Source organism: Mobula birostris, chromosome 5 (assembly GCF_030028105.1).
Source record: "Mobula birostris isolate sMobBir1 chromosome 5, sMobBir1.hap1, whole genome shotgun sequence".
In the NCBI taxonomy this organism is placed as follows: Eukaryota; Metazoa; Chordata; class Chondrichthyes; order Myliobatiformes; family Myliobatidae; genus Mobula; species Mobula birostris.
Window position 1 is genome coordinate 100578694 of NC_092374.1, and position 22320 is coordinate 100601013.

Genomic DNA, 22320 nt, shown 5'->3' on the forward strand with positions numbered 1-22320 from the left:
AAAGGGAGGGTGGAGAGGCTCAGAAGTGTAAGAGCAACAGGCAGGATCATAGGAAATGGGGGAGGTGATGGGGGGTTGAAGAAGAACAAGGAATGGTGGAGAGAACATGGAGAGGGACAGCCGGAGGAGGGAGGGAAAGCAGGCTGGAGGAGGATGCAGAGGGCAGCAGGGAGAAGGGGGAGGGAGGTCAGGGGATGCAGTGGCATGGAGGGAGGGAGAGAAAGCTGGAGGAGGGTGAAGAGGAAGGGAGAGAGGAAGAGCATTCAGAGGGAGAAAGGAGAGGGTTTTAAGAGAGAGAGGGGCGGCTAGAGGAGAGAGGAGGAGGGTGCAAATAGAGGGAGGACTGGAGGAGGAAGATGATGTGTAGATAATAGCAAGAGAAATTCTGTAGATGCTGGAAATCCAAGCAGCACACAAAATGCTGGAGGAACTCAGCACACCAGGCAGGATCTATGGAAATGAATAAACTATCGATATTTCAGGATGATTCCTGGTGAAAGGTCTCAGTCCAAAACATTGTCTGTTTATTCATTTCTGTAAGTGCTGCCTGACCTATTGAGTTCTTCCAGCAATTTACGTGTGTTGCTTTAGATAATAAGCAGGTTTTTTTGCTCTGTGGGTTGCTAATTGAATACAAGGTAGTTTAGGAGGTGCTTGTAGATGGAAGGTTGGTTTCAGCTTTATGCTGACTTGCTGTGACCAAAAGATTCTGCTGTGAGTGTGGGTTACAGTGGGGTTGTCAGTCAGCTTGTACTAGTGCCTCTGCTTTGTTGTAGTTGGTGATTGTGTAAGTTTTTGGGTGAGAGGTCACAGCTTGCCAGAGCTGCACTTAGCACTGAATCGTGGTGCTAGAATGTAGGGCAGAGGTTACAGCAGCTGTACCTTGAACAAGGGAGGATTGGGGACTGGGTGGTGGATGGGGAGGAGGAGAGACGGGGCAATGGGTGGAGAAGTGTGGAGACGGCATTGAACAGGAAGGAGTGGACAGGGTGATGGTTGGGGAGAGTACTGCAAGAAAGGCAAAGGAGAATTAGGAAAGAGGGGTGAATGGAAAGGGGGAGGGGGGAAATGAAGAATGGAGAGAGGAAAGAGTGAGGAAGAGGTGGAGTGGAGGGGAGGAAGTATAATTATAAGGTGATTGCGGGAAAGTATGGGGGATGTTAGAGGTTTTTTTTAAACAGAGTGATGGGTGCATGGCATGCCCTGCTAAGGGTGGTGGCAGAGGCAAATACATGGGTATTTAACAGATTCTTAAGACAGGCACATGGATGAAGGGAAAATAGAGGGCTATGTGGGAAGGAATGGTTAGATTGATCTTGGAGTAGGTTTAAAAGGCTAGCACAATTTTGTGGGCTGAAAGTCTGTACTGTGTTATATTCTATCAGACCTGATCACTCAGTCAATCATGTGGCAGCAGTTCAATGCTTGAAAGCATGCAGACATGCTCAAGAAGTTGTTGTTTTTCTGAGCAAACATCAGAATGAGGAAGAAATGTGATCTAAGTGACCTTGACCATGGAATGATTATTGGTGTCAGACAGCGTGATTTGAGTACCTCAGAAACTGCTGATCTCCTGGGATTTTCACACACAACAGTCTCAAGGGTTCACAGAGATTGGTGCGAAAAGCAAAAAAAAAAATCCAGTAAACTGCAGTTCTATGGGCAAAAACACCATTTTAAAGAAAGAGGTCATAGGAAGTTGGCCAGACTCCTTCAAGCTGACAGAAAGGCGACTAACTCAAATAACTATACATTACAGCAGTGGTATGCATAAGGACATTTCTGAACGGACGACATATTAAACCATGAATTGGAATACAGAAATACACTCAGTGGCCTCTGTATGAGGTACCTCCCGTCCTGGCAGTTCTGGACAATGTTTCTCAACCTCTGCATGCCACCTTGGCTGAACAGTGGAGTACTTCTAGTAATAGGCTAAGACAACTGCACTGCTCCAAAAAGCGCTGTATGAGGTCATTTTTACCCTTGGCCATTAGGCTCTATAATGAGTCAAACTATAGCTGGAGTCTTGTTAGACTGTTTGAGATACCTTATTTTTTTATTCTTTCTCTTTTAATATTTGTATATCTGCACTTGTAATGCTACTGCAATGCTGTAATTTTCTTTGTGATCAATAAAATATCTATCTACCTATATTCTAAGGTTTTTTATATTTCTACCCCGGGGAAAAAGACTGATCATTTACCCTATTTTTGATACGTTTTATCTGAGATACAGCAGAGTAATAGGCCTTCCAGGTCCAACAAGATTGTGCTGCCCAATTTTACCCGTGTGACTAATTGATCTACTCACCTACATGTCTTTGGGATGTGGGAAGAATTTTACCCATGTGACTAATTGATCTACTGACCTGCATGTCTTTAGGATGTGGGAAGAAACGGGAATACCCAGAAGAAATCCCCACAGTCACGGGGAGGAACTACAAACCGTTACAGACACTGGCGGAATTGAACCTGGGTCACAGGCGCTGTAATCAAAGTTCAAATTAAATTTATTATCAAAATGCATATAGGTCAACATATACAACCCTGAAATTCTTTTTCTTGCAAGCATACACAGTATGCCCAAGAAACATAACAGAATCAATGAAATACCACACCCGACAGGACAAACAATCAACAAATGTGTAAAAGATAAGAAATTGTGCAAATACAAAAATAAAAAAAAAATAAGTAAGCAATAAATATCGAGAACATGAGATGAAGAGGGGGAGAAGCCAGAGGGTGGTAATAAGTAGATGGATGCTTCTCTGACTGGAGGCCTGTGAGTAGTGGAGTGCCGCAGTGATCAGTGCTAGGTCTGTTGTTGTTTGTCATCTAGATCAATGACCTGGATGATAATGTGGTCAACTGGATCAGCAAATTTGCAGATCACACCAATATTGGTGTACTAGACAGAGACGAAACTATCATGGCTTGCAGCTGGAAAAATGGGCTGAAAAATGACAGATGGAATTTAATGGGGACAAGTGCGAGGTGTTGCACATCGATAGGACCAACTGAGTAGCTCTTAGTGAATAGTAGGACATTGAGGAGTTCAGGAGAGCAAAGGGATCTGGGAATATAGATCCATAATTCATTCAAAGTGGCATCACAGTGGATAGGGTTGTACAGAAAGCTTTTGGCACATTGGCCTTCATAAATCAAAGTATTGAGTACAGGAGATGGGATTTTATGTTGCAGTTGTATAAGATATTGGTGAGGCCTAGTTTAGAGTTTTGAGTGCAGTTTTGGTTACCTACCTATAGGAAAGATGTAAATAAGGTTGAAAGAGAACAGAGAACATTTACAAGAATGTCGCTGGGTCTGAACGACCTGAGTTATAGGGAAAGATTGAATAGGTTAGGACTTTATTCCTTGGGACATAAAGATTGTGTGGAGATTTAAAAATTACAAAATCATGAGGGGTATAGATAGGGTAAATGCAAGCAGGCTTTTTCCACTGAGGTTGGGTGGGACTACAACTGGAGGTCATGGGTTAAGGGTGAAAGGTGGAAAGTTTAAGGGGAATATGAGTGGAAACTTCACTCAGAGGATCATGAGTGTGGAATGAACTGCCAGCGCAAGTGGTACATGTGAGCTCAATTTCAACCTGAATAAGAAATTTGGATAGATACTGTATATGGATGATAGGGGTATTGAGGGCTTTAGTCCAGTTGCAGGTTAATGGGAATAGACTGTATAATGGTTCGTCATGTACTAGATGGATTGTGAGGCCACCTACTCTCTCCATTCCCCACCTCCCGGCTAGGTCACCTGCTTCATTGTGTTTCACTTTTTGTTTTTACTTCAGGCTGTCCTGGAGAAATCAGCCACTGCTTTCACAGCAACCACATCTACAGTGGACAAGAGGATGGTAGCCATGGTATGTCAGCTGGTGTTGTCTGTATGCAGCTGGTGAAACAGCCAGATGTAGCTCTGTATTTAAATGGTTGGAAATTGTGAGGGTGTTAAAGATTAGACAAAGATCAGCTTTATTTGTCACCTATACTGTACATCAAAATGTACAGTGAAATGCATTGTTTGTGTCAATGACCAACACAGTCTGAAGATTTGCTGAGGGCATCTTGCAAGTCACACTGTGCTTCCAATGCTAACATAGCATGCCCACAACTTACTGACCCTAAACCAAATGTCTTCGGAATATGGGAGGGAACTGGAGCACCCAGTGGAAACCTGCATAGTTACAGGGTGAATGTTTAAACTCCAGATTACATAGGGAATTGAACCCGGTGGGTATTTAACTGCTGTGCTGCCCCCAGTGGTAGACTGGGACTACTGCTGGAAAGGTACCTGTGTTCTGTGCTGAGGGCTCCTCCTCTGTGCATGTGTTCTAGTCCACAGGCTTTGGCCATAACTGGTCATTGTTGCCTGAGACTGCCCCAGCATAACTGTGTCAGAGAGTCAGAAAGAGAGACAGACACTTCAAGGAAGAAGGCCTTTTGACCCACTACTCACACCAACACCAACTTCACTAATTCCTTTTTTTATCTCCCCATCTTCCCAACAACCCCACTTCCACACCCTCAGCCCAGAATCTACCATTCTCAAGTGCACTGGAGTAATTTACTGACACCAATTAATGTACCAACCCTTTTTTAACTTTATAACACAAAAAGATGTCATTTGGCATATTGGATCTGTACTTGAACAGTACAGTCCAATCACATAAACCTCCCGCCACCCAACCAAATTTCACGGCGCAGTTATACTGCAGCAAGCACAATTACTTTACAGCATCAGCAATCACCGACTGGGGTTCAGTTCCTGCTGCTGTCTGAAAGGAGTTGGTAGTTCTCCCAGTAACTGGGTTTCCTCCAGCTGCTCCAGTTTCCAAAGATGTATAGGTTAGGGTTAGTGAGTTGTGGACATGATATGCTGGCACCGGAAATGTGGCGGCACTTGTTGCTGCCCCCAGCACATGTTTGATTTAGTGCAAATGATACATTTTACTATGTTTTGATGCACATGTGATAAATAAATCTGATCATTATCTTTAAATTTCCCTGTCTACCTGCCATTTCTTCTTCCACACCTGTCTACTTCCCTCCGTAGGTTAAAGGCCCTCAACAAGCAGAGTTGAAATGTAAATCAGAATACTCTGTCTGATCTTGAAGGAGCTGTAGAAGAGAGAGTGCATTAAATTGTAGTACTGTCACAGGGAGAGTGAAGGGAGCCCTGCACAGTCAGAGGAGTGGTGCTGAGGTGACAGGGGTATGGGGGTACAGTAGTCCAGAGAGCACTTGCTGCACTGTAGGAAGTGTGGTATCAAGAGAAAACCATATTTAGAACATAGAACGTCGAACACTGCAGTACAGTACAGGCCCTTTGGCCCACAACGTGTCCCAACCTTTTAACCAAGATCAGTTTAAACTTTCCTTCTGTTGTAGCTCTTCATTTGTTTAGTTAATCGTTCATGTGCCTGTCTCTTAAATGTCCCTAATGTATCTGTCTCTACCGTCATCACTGATAGGGAGTTCCATGCACTCACCATTCTCTGTGTTTGAAAAAAAGTACTTCTGACAATCCTCTCCATTCTTTCCTTCAATCCCCATGGGAAGTCTCTGGCTTCTACTCTATTTTATGCCTCATATGATCTTGTATATCTCTGTCTAGTCACCTCTCATCCTCCTTCGCTCCAGAGAGGACAACCTTTCTAGCCCTGTCAACCTTTCCTCATGAGATATGCCCTCTCATCCAGGCAGCTAATTCCTCAGCATTTGGGCAGAGTGGATGTTGACTGTAAGGTTGGCTTTTTCAGGCCTTGGATTCTGGAGCCAAGGGGTAAATATGACTTAATTTCCTGTGTGTGTGTGTCTGTCTGTCTGTCTGTGCCTGTAGTGTCTGTGTAGAGTTGTCCTCAGTAAAACATCATTCACTAAAAAGTAGATTATCTGTCTATAGTCATCATGCTGTTTGTGGGATCTTTCTGTGCATGGGCACCACTACATTTTTATCTGCATCATAGCAACCGACACTGCAAACGAGGACTTTATGAGTTGTGAAGTGCTGAGGAGCTGGTACAAAAGGCAACACAGAAATAGAAGCGTCTGCTTCTCTGCAATTTTCAGTGGCCATTTTTGTGAGACATAGGAGTGGAATTTGACAATTTGGCCCATTGAGTCTGTTTCACCATTCATCCATGGTTTATGCTGTCCTGCTGGAAGTGTTTATTGAGCAGCTGATACTTCTTACAGTGAACCAATCTCCCGATACATGTCACCGTGACCCTGACCCAGGGTCTGTCTGCCCAACCAATAGGCCTGAAAGTTTGCCTTGCACATATGGAACCAGATGATATAGCTGGAGTTAGGGGAGTGGTGGGGACAAGCCTTGCCAAGGCAGGGGGGGTATAGGTGACATGACGCAGAAAGATTTCTGGAACAACTCCAGGGATCAGAGATGAGGGATTGCAGATACAGGTTTAGACTGGTGTTACACCCAGTCTAACCATATAGCTGGGGCAGCATGGCAGTGCTGGCTGTGAGATCAGCGTTCGATTCCCACCTCTGTCTGTAATGAGTTGGTGCATTCATGTAGGAATCCTATGGGTGCTTCATCGTCTTCGCATATTCCTAAAATGGATAGATTAGTTGTGGGCATGCTATGTTGGCACCAAAAGCATGATGACACTTGTGAGCTGCCCCCAGCACACCCCAAGACTGCGTTGGTCATTCATGTAATTGAAGCATTTCACTGTATGTTTTGAATGTACATGTAACAATTTAAAGCTAATCTTTTCTACACGTGTTGAGAGGTCGGGGTGGTGTGATAGTAATAGTTTTTTTTCCCTTCACAGGAATCCAAGTCATTCGCTGTGAACATGTTCCGAGGTTTGATCCAAACGGAGCAAGTTTTTCCCTTCCCCTCAGGTATTCATACAGTTTCCTTTGACTGTGGGGTGTTGCCTGCGCTTCTAGGATCTGTTTGTAACCAAAAAATGTGAGCAAAAATCATCTGCTGATCACTGAACTATAAACATCCTCCATTTCCACCAGAGAATATCAATCAAACATAAAACTCTACAACACAGTACAGACCCTCTGGCCCACAATGTTGTGCCTACTTTATAACCTACTCTAAGATGAATCTAATCCTTCCCTCCTACACTACCCTCCAATTCTCTGTTGTCCATGTGCCTATCTAAGAGTTTCTTAAATGTCCCCAATGTATCTACTTCTACCTCCACCCCTGGCAGGGAGTTTCATGCATGCACCACTCTCTGTGTTTATAAAAAAACACTACCTCTGACATCCCTCCTATACTGTCCCTCGTATAAACCATCTCAACCCTGGGGGGGGGGGAGTCTCTGGCTATCTACTTAATCTGTGCCTCTTATTATGTAGGCCTCTATCAAGACACTTCTCATCCTCCTTCATTCCAGAGAGAAAAGGCCTAGTACACTCAGTCTTTCCGGGTAGCGTCCTGGTAAATCTCTGCACCCTCTCTAAGGCCTCCACATCCTTCCTATAATGAGGCAACCAAAACTGAGCACAATACTTCAAGTGCTGTCTAACCAGTGTTTTGTAGAGCTGCAACATTACCTCATGGCTCTTGAACTCTTGATTACTTAAAGCCAACACACCATGCATCTTCCTAACCACCTAAGAATGAATGCAGCAACTTTGTGGGATCTATGGATATGGACCCCAACATACATTGTCAACAGCTCCCTGAACACCTGGAGCCAAATTGCTTTAGGGAGTTTCCCACAAGAAGGGACTTTCTCAGATTAAGAACACCAGGATGTTGCAGAGTGCTGTAGGTCATGATCATGGTAATGGCAAAGAGTGAGAATGGGAAGAGATTCAGGAAAGGATTTTTATTATAGAGGTAGTAGAGCAAAATAATAACAGTCGTCTGTTTCGGAGGTTCATGACCAGTGATGTTCCACAGGGATTGGTGCTGGGACGTCTATTATTTCTGATAAACTGTACTTACAAATGACTTAGTCAAAAATGTAGGGTAGCCAGCAGGCCTCATACCCCAGTAAATTTACAGATGACGCAATAATTGATGGAGCGGTGGGCATTTAAGAAGGTCATCAGTGGTAGGTTATCCGTCATTTCTGATGATAACAGCTTTATGCTGTACTTTGAGAACTGCACAAAGAAATACGTGCAGTAGAATTTTTCAAGTGGAAATCCACTACACTGGGGCAGTTCCACTCTCTCAACATCAGTGGTTTGGGTCCAGTGGTATGAATAGTTGTCACAACTGGGGTCTTCCATGGTGGCAGTGGATGACTTCTTCCGTGCTTTGTCATGCCCTTTTCTCTCCATGAAGCATTGCAGAACTGCCTTCCTGGCCTTTGGATCTCATTACCCAGGTGGCTGGAACTGACTTTGTATGCTCAGACAGGCATGTCCATGTCTCACTGGGGTATGAGGCCCGCTGGCTACCCTCACCTGGTTTAGGCCACCTGTCAAAGCTGTGTACCAGGATATGGCTGCTGTCACATGCAAACCTCTACCTGGAGCCAGAGTGAGAACTGAAGGTCTGGTGGGGACCATAGGTAAGTGGGTTGCCCCAGAATGGACAGGGTAAGCCCCCTCAGGTGCTACTCCTCCCTGAACACCCCATACATGCCAGTTGAAGGTACAATAATACAGTAAAATAATAACAGTCTGCAACCAGTGGTGTTTCATAGGGATCGGTGCTGGTCCTCTGTTATTGATGATATACACTCAGAGGCCACTTTATTAGGTACACCTGTACACCTCATTAATGTAAATATCTAATCAGCCAATTATGAAGCAGCAACTCACTGCATAAAAGCATACAGACATGTTGTAGTTCGGACGAAACATCAGAATTGGGAATATGTGATATAAGTGACTTTGACCGTGGAATGATTTTTGGTGTCATACAGGGTGGTTTGAGTATCTCAGAAATTGCTGATCTCCTGGGATTTTCACAATCAACAGTCTCTAGAGTTTGCAGAGCATGGTGTGGAAAAACAAAAAAAAAAAATCCAGTGAGTGGCAGTTCTGTGAGGGAAAACACATTGTTTATGAGAGAGGTCAGACTGACTTAAGCTGCTGGGAAGGCGGCAGTAACTCACATAACCACACATTACAACAGTGATGTGGAGAAGAGCATCTCTGAATGTACAACGTAATTGAACCTTGAAGTGGATGGGCTACAGCAGCAGATGATCACACCAGCTTCCACTGCTGTACCTCATAAAGTGGCCATAGAGTTGGTTGGTCAGTAAATTTGCAGACAACACAGTAATTGGTGGAGAGGCAGACAGTGAAGATGGTCATCAGAGGATTTTGCAGGGAAATGTTAGATGGAGTCTCATCAGGGTAAGTGTGGAGTGTTGTACTCTTAAGAGATCAAATGTATGGGGAAAATACATAGTTATTGGCAGGACTCTGAGCATCAGGGTGACAATGAAAGTGGCAATGGGAATAGATAGAGTGATAAAGCTGTGTGGTATGCTTGCCTTCATTGCTGAAGGCACAATATATAAGAATCAGAAAGTCACGTTACAGCTATATGTAATGCCCTGGTAAAAAATTTACTGCTAATACTGTAGAGTATCTCATGTACTGGTTTTCTATAGAAGCAGTGTGTTCTGCTGGGAGTGTTTAGGTTACTGTTAAAGATAAGGGATGCATAGGAATGTTGTGTCATCCAATCGGGATAGTGGAATTGGGAGAAGGTTCTAGAGAATGCTGGAGGAGAAGTTTTGTGAAGGACACTGAGGTGGGTCAAGGCCTTTTTTTCCGGCAGGAGATGGAGAGAGAAGAAGCTTGAAGGAACTGGCTTGTAGGATTTGATCCATGGGAGTGCGTGATCCGAGGGGGAGTTCTGCTGGTGATCAGTGGATATGGAGCTGGCGCCATGAGTACATCAGACACATCGGCTTTTGGAAGATTTGAGCTCCCCCAACCTGTACTCATTTGTCTTCTTTAATTATGATGGGCTATTTAGCTTTTTTTCTTTTCTTTAATAACTGTTTGGTTAAGTTAACATTCATAAATATACTTTATAACTGTATGCATTGTACGGTCTGCTATTCTTTGCTGATTGACAATTGCATAGAGGCAGAATATACACGGTGTTCACATGGATCGGAGTTCAGGTGGGTGAGATATCCCAACCTCCCAGGTTTGGTGGGACCCAAGTTATTCCTACACTGCTGAGTCCTGTGGCTGTTAGCGAGGGTCTAATCAGCTGATCTCTGGAGGTGCCTAGTCAGAAAGGGTTTTGTTGTGGGAGCTCATCTGGAATTGAATTCGTTGAATATGTGCTCTAAGAATTAAGTGGTTTTGTATTAAACCTGTGGTAAACTATTGTCTGGGAAAGTGATTGAGATACATGGTTACGGACGACACAGGGATTAAGTGTTGGTGGGATTCAAAGAGATTCCCGTAACGAATGCTTGTGTTCTGAGTGGTGTGGATATCCGCAGCACAGATGTATTGTTGATTAGGGTTTTAAGTACTGTTAAAGTATCAGGGAAAGTTACAATCATGGAACGGCAGTTTGATCAAATGGCGGGGAAAGATGTCGTTTTAGTTCAGACTAGCAATGACATGAGAGGAGTGGATCTGCCTGGTACCATTGGGGTCCCGGGAGAGGTGGGGCTGTGAGCCATCCATACTCTCAGAGGAGAGGGGAAGTGTAGGTAAGGGTGCTGAATTGGAAACCAAGTTTCCCGTAGCTGAGAGTAGAGACTTTAAAGACAAGTTGCTCTTGTTTCTGCGGAGCGAGGGAAAGGAGTGGTCTGATGTGAAAGGTCTAATGAGTCCTGTAGCGAGGGATGAAAATTCTGAGTTGGTATCAGCAATTATGTTCCTGGTGGATAAATGGCAAAGTGCACCAGCAGGGAGTGAAAGGTATTGTAGGCTGAGAATGTTCTCGGGAGTGAAGCCCACCACCAAGTAGGAGGAGGAATATGAGACTTGGGCAGAGTAGACATCGCAGGTGCTGGATGAGTGCTCTGATAATGAGAATAGACATCGACTGGTGGAGAGTCTAAAAGCTCCGGCTGGTCCTTGAGGGCAGAGAACCAGTTTGCTACTTCCGTAGGCTATATGGAAGCATTAGAAAACGTTTTCAGCATGATGGGAAGCCCAGTGGAGTTTATGACAGGGTTTAGGAGCATGTCCAGGAGAAAGGGGAGAAACTTTCTGCCTACATTTTTCAGCTAGAGAGACAGCTGCTCTGCTTGCGGCATAAAGAAGCCATTCTACTGGCTGATGTGAATCATTTAAGGATGGACCAAGTGGTGACGGGGCGAACAGTCCATGATGTGATTGCTCTAAGCCTCTGAATGTCTTGTAAGTCGCACCCTCCTCCCTCATTTGTTGAACTGATCAGAGAGGCAAGAGAGGAGGAAAACACGATGGAGGAGCAAGAGACCTCCATCAGCAGGGCACAGTCCTCGGTAGTAGCCCCTGTGGCTGAGGTGACCCCTGATGTCCCACAAATGGGGGTTTTACAGGATTTCGTGAGCTGGGGTATCTCAGTTGATATCAGCTGGTGCTGCCAGCAAGCATGAGAAATCCGATAGGGAGCCGGACCCACTAATGGGACATACTAAGCAGTGGGCTGCTATTGAACGGGGTCCTTTGAAAAGGGGAGCAACCAGTATTGTCTGTTATAACTGTGGTGAGGATGGGCATTTTAAGCGAGAGTGTGAGGGATGGAAACATTTTTGGAAAGTGAACCAACTGTTACTTAAACAGGGTAAGTCAGGAAATCTCGGGGAGACCCAATGAGGGAACAGCCTGATGTCTCGGGGGAACATATTCCCACCGATGTATCAAGGAAAACACTACAGCACAAAACACTATTCCTGAAGGCTTAACAGGGCTAAGCTCCAGTGTATCCCTGCAGGGTATTTATGCTAGAGTCATATGTAACATGGGTACTCAGGTTACTCTGCTGTTTGGATCCTTCTACAACCGGCATTTGATGCACTTACCATTGATGCCACTCAGTGCCCTAGAGCTCTGGTATTGATGACTACCCGTATAATGGTTACTTGTTGTTGAAGCTGGAGTTTTCAGAGGCAGATGTGGGAGTAGCTGAAGCCCTTGATACTTTAGTTTTGGTCTGTCTGGACCCAATCGAGAAAGGTAAAGCTTCAATTCTTGTTTGAACAAATACTCCTGTTGTGAGGAGGCTAGTGGAAGCCTGCAACAAGAAAATTGGAGTGAGCTTTCTGAAAGCCTTGTCCATTTGCTGGATGTTCAGAGCTGTTTTTGGGAAAGTGCAAGCCCATCCTAGGCTGGATGTGAACACAAATGAGGAACTGTGTGATACACCTAGTCTAAACCTGTCTTGTTACAGCCTGGGGAAGTAGATTGAGTGACGGGAAACCCTAATTTTCCGGAATGTCTGATGCCGAGGCCCTCCTGGTGTATACTCTAGAAGACCACAAAGAGGAGTCATGCTTACCTGCTGGAGTATTGCTGAGGCTCGAACTGCATCGGTTGTATAGGTAAACAGGATGACAGTGTTCGTCAGGAGCACCTCGGAGAGGGAGGTCACCCTTAGGTGGGGAATGCCGATAGCACATCCTTTTCCGGTGACTGTAATGTCTGATTTTTTTGCGAGGAAAGAAGGACAGAGGCCATCTCCTGAATCAGGAAAAGAATTTGGGACTACTAGGGAAGTATAAGTTGGCTGACCACTGGGTGGCTATGCCTTGCACAGTGGAGAGTTGGATGCAGACGGGTGAAGACGGGAATGGGCCTATCAAAATTCTCTATCGGAACCATCGTTTACCTCTAGGACAAGAAGTACGTGTTGACCCAGAGCCTGACATGGACCCTACAGCTAATAAGAAGATTCTTCACCAAAGTGGGAGATCACAAAGACAATCAGTGGAGAGACCTGCAGGGGACCTAACCACAGAATGTTCTGTGGATTCGGAGGATGAGGATATGGGGATGTGGTATATGTTACCTTATGCAAACTCCTCAATAATTGATGAAGAGATCCCCGAACCTCCCCACGCTGATGCGGATGGTGTGGTGGTGGGGGGAGGGGGGCTAGTAGTGGACAGGCAGGCTTGCAGCTGGACAATGAAAGGAAACTGGGCTCCGAAGTAACTGGAAGAAGCTGAGCTCAGTCAAATGACAGGGGGACCTGAGATGCCGGAAGGCATGAGTACTGGACAGAAGGAGGCCTCTCCAAGTGGACCCGAAAGCTCCCAAGGAGTGTCTGAGAATGAAGAAGTAGATGATGGGATAAGGCGGTCTCAAAGAGCCAGGAAACCCCCCGACAAGCTGGCCTATGACACACCTGGGGAACAGAGTGTTGTACCTGTCCCCCTTGTGAGATATGTCACTGCCATTTACAAATGGATTGGAGATTCTGACATCATGAAATTCCTTTGAGAACTGTGTTATTAACGAAGGGTTGATAAATTTCACAGCCATGAGGACATGACTATTTTTGGTGTGGAGGGGTAAGTTAGTGTAACACCCTGGTAAAGATTTTACTGCTAATGTTGTACGGTATTTCATGTAATGGTTGTTTTGTAGAAGCAGTGTGTTCTGCTGGTAGTGTTTGGGTTGCCGTTAAAGATGAGGGGTTGTGATGTTCGTGCTTCAGAATATCGTGTCATCCAATCAGGATGGTGGAACTGGGAAAAGGTTCCAGAGAACGCTGGGGGAAGAGGACAGACACTGAGGTGGGTTGAGGTCCATTTTTCAGTGGGAGATGGAGAGAGAAGAAGCTTGAGAGAACCGGCTGTAAGATTTGATCCATGGGAATGTGTGATTCGATGGAGCTGGAGGGGGAATTCTACCGGTGGTTGGTGAATATGGAGTTGCTCCCTTGAGTACATCAGACACGTCGGATTTTGGATGTGCACCTTTGACTGTTTTAATTATGAGGGGTCCTTTTGTTTTTATTCTTTCTTTAATAACTGGTTAAGTTAACATTCATAAATGTACTTTCTTTATAATTATATGCAGTGTACAGTCTGTTATTCCTTGCTGATGGGCGATTGCTTGGAGGCAGAATTTGCACAGTATTCACACAGATCAGGGTTTAGGTGGGTGAGATATCCCAACCCTGGTTTGGTGGGTCTCAAGTAATATCTGCCTTGGACATACGGAGTCTGAGACGAGTGGTTTTCTCACCGCTGAGTCCGGTGGCTGTTAGCAAGGGGTTAACGAGCCACATCTCTAGACACGCCAGTAAAAACAGGTTTCATATGTAAAACTCTAAGAGGTTGCACTTGAAGTATTGTATGCATTTCTGGCTGCCCCATTACAGGAAGGGTGTGGAGACTTTGGAGAGGATTTAAAAGAGATTCACCAGGAAGTGGCCTGGATAAAATGGTATTAGTTATGAGAAGAGGTTAGACAAACTTGCTATTGGAGGTTGAGGATTGAGGTTTGTAAAACTGTGAGGCAGGGATAGGATGGACAGCATCTTTGCCAGGGTAGAAGTGTTGAAAACTAGAAGGAATGGCTTTAAAGTGAGAGGAGAGAAATTTTAAAGGGAATGTGTGGGGCAGTTTGTTTTTACACAGCTGGGTGCCTGGAACAGGCTGCCAAGGCTGGTGGTGGAGGCTGATATGATAGAGATGTTTACGAGGTGGAAATGAGCATGCAGGAAAGATTTGTTTACATTGGCATTATGTTGAGGGCAGAAGGGTCTGTTCACTTTTTTATATGCTTCCTATTGGCTGTAATCCTGTCAAATTCAAGGTAAATCTGAAGCATCTAATGTCAATATCAGAAACACTTAACATTGAGTAGCATTGCTTGTTAGGGAAAATGTTACAGCAGTGCTCAGGCAGGACAGATTAGAGAGCTTGTTTACTGAGTCTTTATGGGTGGAGCTGAGAAACAGGAAAGGTATGGCCACATTAGTGGGATTGTATTACAGACCACCCAATAGTCAACGAGAATTGGAAAAGCAAATCTGCAGAGAGATAGCAGGCAACTGCAGGAAACATAAAGTTGTGGTGGTAGGGGATTTTAATTTTCCATATATTGATTGGGACTCCCATACTGTTAGGAGTCTAGATGGTTTAGAGTTTGTAAAATGTGTTCAGGAAAGTTTTCTAAATCAATATATAGAGGGACCAACTAGAGGGGATGCAATATTGGATCTCCTGTTAGGAAACGAGTTAGGACAGGTGACAGAAGTCTGTGTAGGTGAGCAGTTTGGTTCCAGTGATCATTACACCATTAGTTTCAATTTGATCATGGACAAGGATAGATCTGGTCCTAGAGTTGAGGTTCTTAACTGGAAGAAGGCCAAATTTGAAGAAATGAGAAAGGAACTAAAAAGTGTGGATTGGGACAGGTTGTTCTCTGGCAAGGATGTGATCGGTAGGTGGGAAGCCTTCAAAGGAGAAATTTTGAGAGTGCAGAATTTGTATGTTCCTGTCAGGATTAAAGGCAAAGTGAATAGGAATAAGGAACCTTGGTTCTCAAGGGATATTGCAACTCTGATAAAGAAGAAGAGGGAGTTGTATGACATGTATAGGAAGCAGGGAGTAAATAAAGTGCTTGAGGAGTATAAGAAGTGCAAGAAAATACTTAAGAAAGAAATCAGGAGGGCTAAAAGAAGACATGAGGTTGCCTTGGCAGTCAAAGTGAAGGATAATCCAAAGAGCTTTTACAGGTATATTAAGAGCAAAAGGATTGTAAGGGATAAAATTGGTCCTCTTGAAGACCAGAGTGGTCGGCTATGTGCGGAACCAAAGGAAATGGGGGGAGATCTTAAATAGATTTTTTGCGTCTGTATTTACTAAGGAAACTGGCATGAAGTCTATGGAATTAAGGGAAACAAGTAGTGAGATCATGGAAACTGTACAGATCGAAAAGGAGGAGGTCCTTGCTATCTTGAGGAAAATTAAAGTGGATAAATCCCTGGGACCTGACAGGGTGTTCCCTCGGACCTTGAAGGAGACTAGTGTTGAAATTGCAGGGGCCCTGGCAGAAATATTTAAAATGTCGCTGTCTACAGGTGAGGTGCCAGAGGATTGGAGAGTGGCTCATGATGTTCCGTTGTTTAAAAAAGGATCGAAAAATAATCCGGGAAATTATAGGCCAGTAAGTTTAACATCAGTAGTAGGTAAGTTATTGGAGGGAGTACTAAGAGACAGAATCTACAAGCATTTGGATAGACAGGGACTTATTAGGGAGAGTCAACATGGCTTTGTGCGTGGTAGGTCATGTTTGACCAATCTGTTGGAGTTTTTCGAGGAGGTTACCAGGAAAGTGGATGAAGGGAAGGCAGTGGATATTGTCTACATGGACTTCAGTAAGGCCTTTGACAAGGTCCCGCATGGGAGGTTAGTTAGGAAAATTCAGTCGCTAGGTATACATGGAGAGGTGGTAAATTGGATTAGACATTGGCTCAATGGAAAAAAAGAGTGATAGTAGAGAATTGCTTCTCCGAGTGGAGGCCTGTGACTAGTGGTGTGCCACAGGGATCAGTGCTGGGTCCATTGTTATTTGTCATCTATATCAATGATCTGGATGATAATGTGGTAAATTAGATCAGCAAATTTGCTGATGATACAAAGATTGGAGGTGTAGTAGACAGTGAGGAAGGTTTTCAGAGCCTGCAGAGGGACTTGGACCAGCTGGAAAAATGGGCTGAAAAATGGCAGATGGAGTTTAATACAGACAAGTGTGAGGTATTGCACGTTGGAAGGACAAACAGGATAGAACATACAGGGTTAATGGTAAGGCACTGAGGAGTGCAGTGGAACAGAGGGATCTGGGAATACAGATACAAAATTCCCTAAAAGTGGCGTCACAGGTAGATAGGGTTGTAAAGAGAGCTTTTGGTACATTGGCCTTTATTAAACAAAGTATTGAGTATAAGAGCTGGAATGTTATGATGAGGTTGTATAAGGCATTGGTGAGGCCGAATCTGGAGTATTGTCTTCAGTTTTGGTCACCAAATTACAGGAAGGATATTAATAAGGTTGAAAGAGTGCAGAGAAGGTTTACAAGGATGTTGCCGGGACTTGAGAAACTCAGTTACAGAGAAAGGTTGAATAGGTTAGGACTTTATTCCCTGGAGCGTAGAAGAATGAGGGGAGATTTGATAGAGGTATATAAAATTATGATGGGTATAGATAGAGTGAATGCAAGCAGGCTTTTTCCACTGAAGCAAGGGGAGAAAAAAACCAGAGGACATGGGTTAAGGGTGAGGGGAGAAAAGTTTAAAGGGAACATTGGGGGGGCTTCTTCACACAGAGTGGTGGGAGTATGGAATGAGCTGCTGGACGAGGTGGTAAATGCGGGTTCTTTTTTAACATTTAAGAATAAATTGGACAGATACATGGATGGGAGGTGTATGGAGGGATATGGTCCGTGTGCAGGTCAGTGGGACTAGGCAGAAAAGGGTTCGGCACAGCCAAGAAGGGCCAAAAGGCCTGTTTCTGTGCTGTAGTTTCTATGGTTTCAGTGCCAGCTCTCTCTGATACTGGTCTTGATATTGAGAAGCGCATTTTCATGACCAAGTATGTACTTAAGGTCTTCTGAATAGTGAAACAGTCCTTGTGACAACTGTCCTGGGCATGCAAATAGAGTGTGCTGGATTGCAGTCAGTTCTAAGGTACCAAAAGGAGCTGGTAGCACAGGAAAGGTAGAGGGAGGGGTGAGAGGGAGAGAGAGAGAGAGAGGGAGAGAGAGAGAGAGAGAGAGAGAGAAAGAAACAGATGAGAAGAGATAGAGGAGAAAGAGATGGGAACAGAGTGTGGGGGAGGGGAGAGAGATAGAGGAAGGAGAGAGGGAGTGAGTGAGAGAGGAAGAGGAGAGGGAGTGAGTGAGAAAGGAAGGGGAGAGGAAGAGGAAAGGGAATATTGAGAGTGGAAGAGGAGAGGGAGTGAGAGAGGAAGAGGAGAGGGAATGAGAGAGAGAGGAAGGAGGGAGTGAGTGATAGGAAGAGGAGAGGGAATAGGTGAGAGAGAGGAAGAGGAGAGGGAATGAGTGAGAGAGGAAGAGGAGAGGGAATGAGTGAGAGAGGAAGGGGAGAGGGAGTGAGAGAGAGGAAGGAGTGAGTGAGTGAGAGGAAGGAGGGAGTGAGTGAGAGAGGAAGGTGAGAGGGAGTGAGTGAGAGAGGAAGGGGAGAGGAACAAGGAGTGAGAGAGAGTAGGAAAAAGGAGAGAGAGAGGGAGAAAACAAAAATGTCAAGTTCTAAGCAAAGAATTTTCTAACATTTCCCCTTCAATGTGTGTTTGTCCAGTTCTCAATGATGAACAGGCTCAGTTTCTCCAAGAACTGACGGGGCCAGTAAGCAAGTTTTTTGAGGTATGTTACTTAACCTCACCATTTCTTTCATCTCCTCCCTGCCCCTCCTATTAGCTTTTTATTCTCAGGGGAATTGTTGGAACATGCTGTCCCTCTGCTAATCAGAATAGTGAGGTAGTGTTCTTAGACCCCTCCTCCTTGATGGTAGCAATGAGAAGGTGGCATGTTCCAGATGGTGGGGGTCCTTCATGATCTTCACCATCTTTTGAAGATGTCCTCGACAGTAGGGAGCCTAGCATCCATGATGGAGCTGGCAGAGTCTGCACCCCAGTGCAGCTTTTTCCAATCATGTGCATTGTATCATTGGTAAATTAATGATTCCTTTGGTCCCTCCATCCATCTCATTACATTGTAAAAAGTTAAGTCGCCAGCAGCAATCCCATTTACACACCTTTCATTTTTCTTACCAGACAGAAAAAAATCATTTATATCTCCATTCTGGTTCCTGTTAGTCAGCAACCTCTATCCAGGCCAGTGTGTTGACCCCCCTCCATGCCCCCCCCCATCAGATTGTTTTCCATATTCATTTTTGCTGTGATATCTGTTGAATGCCTCCCAGAGATCTTGGTACTCCCACCACTTCCCCATTATACACAGCTTGTGTTACTTTCTCATAGAACTACAAAGCCAACCAAGCGTACTGGAGATCTCAAGTTGCAGACACACACACACACACACACACCCCCCCCGGAGGAACTCAGCACATCTGACAGCATCTGTAGAGTTCCTCAGAATTTGTGTGTGTATTGTTCTAGATTTAAGTAGGTGACCAGAACTGTACATATTCTTAATCCCTAATCCCTAATCTGACACCTACACCCCTCCCCACCTCTGTGAGCTCCTCGGTCCTACACCCCTTTCTGTCTCTGTCAACCCCTATGGCCCTTGCGCCCTTCCCCATCTCTGTAGCCCCCCACCTCCCCGTCATTCCTCACCATCCCTGTAACCCCCTCTAGCCCAGCATCCTCCCCTAATCCCCCGATTTGTGTAACCCACCACGTTGGGAAGTTGGAGGAAACAGGGACGGCAGATGACGGTTGTAGCTGAGAGTTCTGATAGGTCTTCATCTCTTCCTTCTGCAGGAGGTCAACAACCCAGCAATTAACGACTCCCTGGAGATGGTGGAGGAAAGTACGATGCAAGGCCTGAAGGAGATGGGGGCTTTCGGTCTCCAGGTGCCCTCTGAGCTCGGGGGACTTGGACTTACCAACACACAGGTAAAACAGGATGAGGTCTGACCATGTTGCCAGCCAGCACTCCTGGAATTACCTCACCATTCCATGTCTAAACTCCTGCCTACTTTGACCTATGCTGGTATGTGAGAATGTATGAAATGAGTAGGAGTGGGCACCCAGTCCCATCTTCTTCCCTAGTCTCTGTATTTTTTATTCCTCTAAAGGTGAAAGACTCTCAATCTCAATCTTGAATGAAGATTAGCTTTATTTGTCACATGAACATTGAAATGTACTTTGAAATGTGTCATTTGTGTCAACAAGCAACACAGTCTAAGGATGTGCTGGGGGTAAGTGTAGCCATAATTCTGGAGGCAGCATGTCACGCCCACAACTCACTAACCCTAACCCATATGCATTAGAATATGGGAGGAAACCAGAGCAGATGGAGGAAACCCACACGGTTGTGTGGAAAACTCCTTATAGGCAGTGGCATAAATTGAACCCCGGTCGCTGGTGCTGTAAAGCATCACGCTAAACGTTATGCTATCGTACTGTGCTCGATTAAGGTTCTACTAGTAAAAGCAAAGCTGGGTGGCACAGGAGCAAGAAAGCTGAAAAAGGATTTACTCTTAGGGAGATAAAAAGGTGAATGGCACTTTGAGTCACTGCATCCTTGTTACAGTAAGATTATATGCATTTATCCAGGAAAGGACATAGAGGCAGAAGGGATTGCACGTGCTGGAATCTACAGCAAAAAGCAAACTACAGGAAGAACTCAATAGATCAGGCAGCATCTGTGTAGGAAAATGGACAGCTGATGTAGGTCCTCAACCTAAAATGTTGACAATCTACCTCCCTCCACAGATTTAGGCTGGCTCCCTAAAATGTGAAAATATTTCTCATAGAGTGAGTGCAGGAAAGATTAACCAGACTCATTTGTATCAAGAGAGATTGGTGAATACAGGCTTTGTCAATCCAGAGTTTGGCAGAAGAACAGGAGGTTTAAGACCATAAGACATAGGTGCAGAAATAGGCATTCATCTCATCAAGTCTGCTCCACTATTCCATCATGGCCAAGTTATTATCCCTTTCAGTCCCATTCTCTTGCCTTCTCTCGCTAACTTTTGTCCTTGCCAATCAAGAACCTGTCAACCTCCACTTTATATGTACCCAATGACTTGGCCTCCACATCTGTCTGTGGTAATGAATTCCACAAGTTCAGCACCCTCTGGCTAAAGAAATTCCTCCTCATCTCTGTTCTAAATTGATGTCCTTCTATTCTGAGGCTGTGCCCTGGGGCCTAGACTCACCCCACTATTTAATGGAAATGTACAACATTCTGACAGGGCTGGACAGAGTGGATGCCGGGAGGATGTGTATCCTGGCTGGGTATGGAGTAGGGCAGGCATTCACAGAAACGAGCTTACAGTCTCAGGACCAATACACACAATATTCTGGAGGAACAAGTCAGGTAGCATCTATGGAAGGGAAAAAACAGTCTGTGTTTTGGGCTGACACCCTTCATTAGGATTGGAAAGGAAGGAGGCAGAAGCCAGAATAAGGTTGAGGGGAGGGGATAGCAAGTGATAAGTAACACCAGGTGAGAAAGAAAGTGAGAAGGGGAGAGCGGGGTGAAGAAGTAATAAGTTGGTGTAGGATAGGTGGAGGGGGTAATTCATCCCTCACTCCCTCATCTCTCTTTTTCCATTCCCTATTCTGGTTCTACTTTCACCCCGTCTAATCACTAGTTTGTCACTTCCCTCTAGTTCCTATCCTTCCTTTTCCTCCATGGCCACTCTCTTCTCCTATCAGATACCACATTCTTCAGTCACTGACCTCTGGTCAGATCAGCCCTCGATCCCCTGCAGTTTGCCTACCAGGAGCATAGTGGAGTCAATGATGCTGCCATCTACCTGCTGAACAGAGCCTACTCCCATTTGGATTAGCAGGGCAGCACTGTGAGGATCATGTTTTTTTGATTTTGTGAGTGCCTTCAATACCAAACATCCCTCATTTCTGGGTGAAAAGTTCCATTCAATAAAGCTTGGCACTTCCATTGTATCCTGGATTATGGACTACCTGACTGGTTTGTGCAGATTCAGAGCTGTGTGTCAGACATGACTGTAAGTAGCATGGGGCCCCACAAGGGACTGTATTGGCTCCCTTCTTGTTTACTCTGTATACCTCAGACTTTAGATACAATACTGAGTCATGTCATCTGCAGAAATTCTGTAATGACTCAGCAATAGTTGGGTGCACAAAGGGAGGACAGGAGGATGAATAAAGGACTTTATCAGAAAGTGGAGGACTTTGTCAAATGGTGCAAGATGAATCATCCGCTGTTCAACATAAGTAAAACAAAGGAGATGGTGATGGACTTCAGGAAGACCACGCCTGCACTGCTCCCTGTTGCTGTTGATGGTGAGAATGTGGATGTGGTGAGAATCTACAAGTATCTGGAGGTGCACCTGGATGACAAACAGAGGCTGTGTACAAGAAGGGCAAGTGTCACCTCTACTTCCTGAGGAGACTGAGGTCCTTTGGAGTGTGCAGCCCTCTCCTTCACATGTTCTACCAGTCTGTTGTCACCAGTACAGTCTTCAGTGTGGCAGTGTGCTTGGGCAATGGCATCAACTTGGATGATGCCAGTAGGCTTAATAAACTGATTAGAAAGGCTAGCTGTGTTATAGGATTCAAACTGAACACACTGGAGGCTGTGGTAGAACAAAGGACTCCTAGGAAAATCCTGGCAATTCTGGACAATGATCCTCCCCCTCTGCATGCCACCTTGGCTGAACAGAGGAGCATTTTTGGTAATAGACTAAGACAACTGCGCTGCTCCAAAGAGTACTATATGAGGTCATTCCTACC

At 44.9% G+C, this 22320-nt stretch overlaps 1 protein-coding gene across 10 annotated transcripts in view; it reads left to right on the top strand.

The window, feature by feature from the left end:
• Window positions 1–22320, top strand: part of acadvl (acyl-CoA dehydrogenase very long chain) — a 142613-nt gene that overhangs the window by 13854 nt on the left and 106439 nt on the right. For 9 of the 10 annotated variants that reach the window (XR_011886060.1, XR_011886059.1, XR_011886058.1 and 6 more), the window contains 4 exons: window positions 3814–3885; window positions 6820–6892; window positions 18210–18274; window positions 19357–19491. Coding sequence is in view for 7 of the 10 variants with exons in the window: in XM_072258535.1 (XP_072114636.1) it covers window positions 3814–3885; window positions 6820–6892; window positions 18210–18274; window positions 19357–19491 (345 nt within the window). In the remaining 3 variants the exon portion in view is untranslated. The remainder of the gene's footprint in view (window positions 1–3813; window positions 3886–6819; window positions 6893–18209; window positions 18275–19356; window positions 19492–22320) is intronic. The other variant, XM_072258538.1, reaches the window with a different exon arrangement.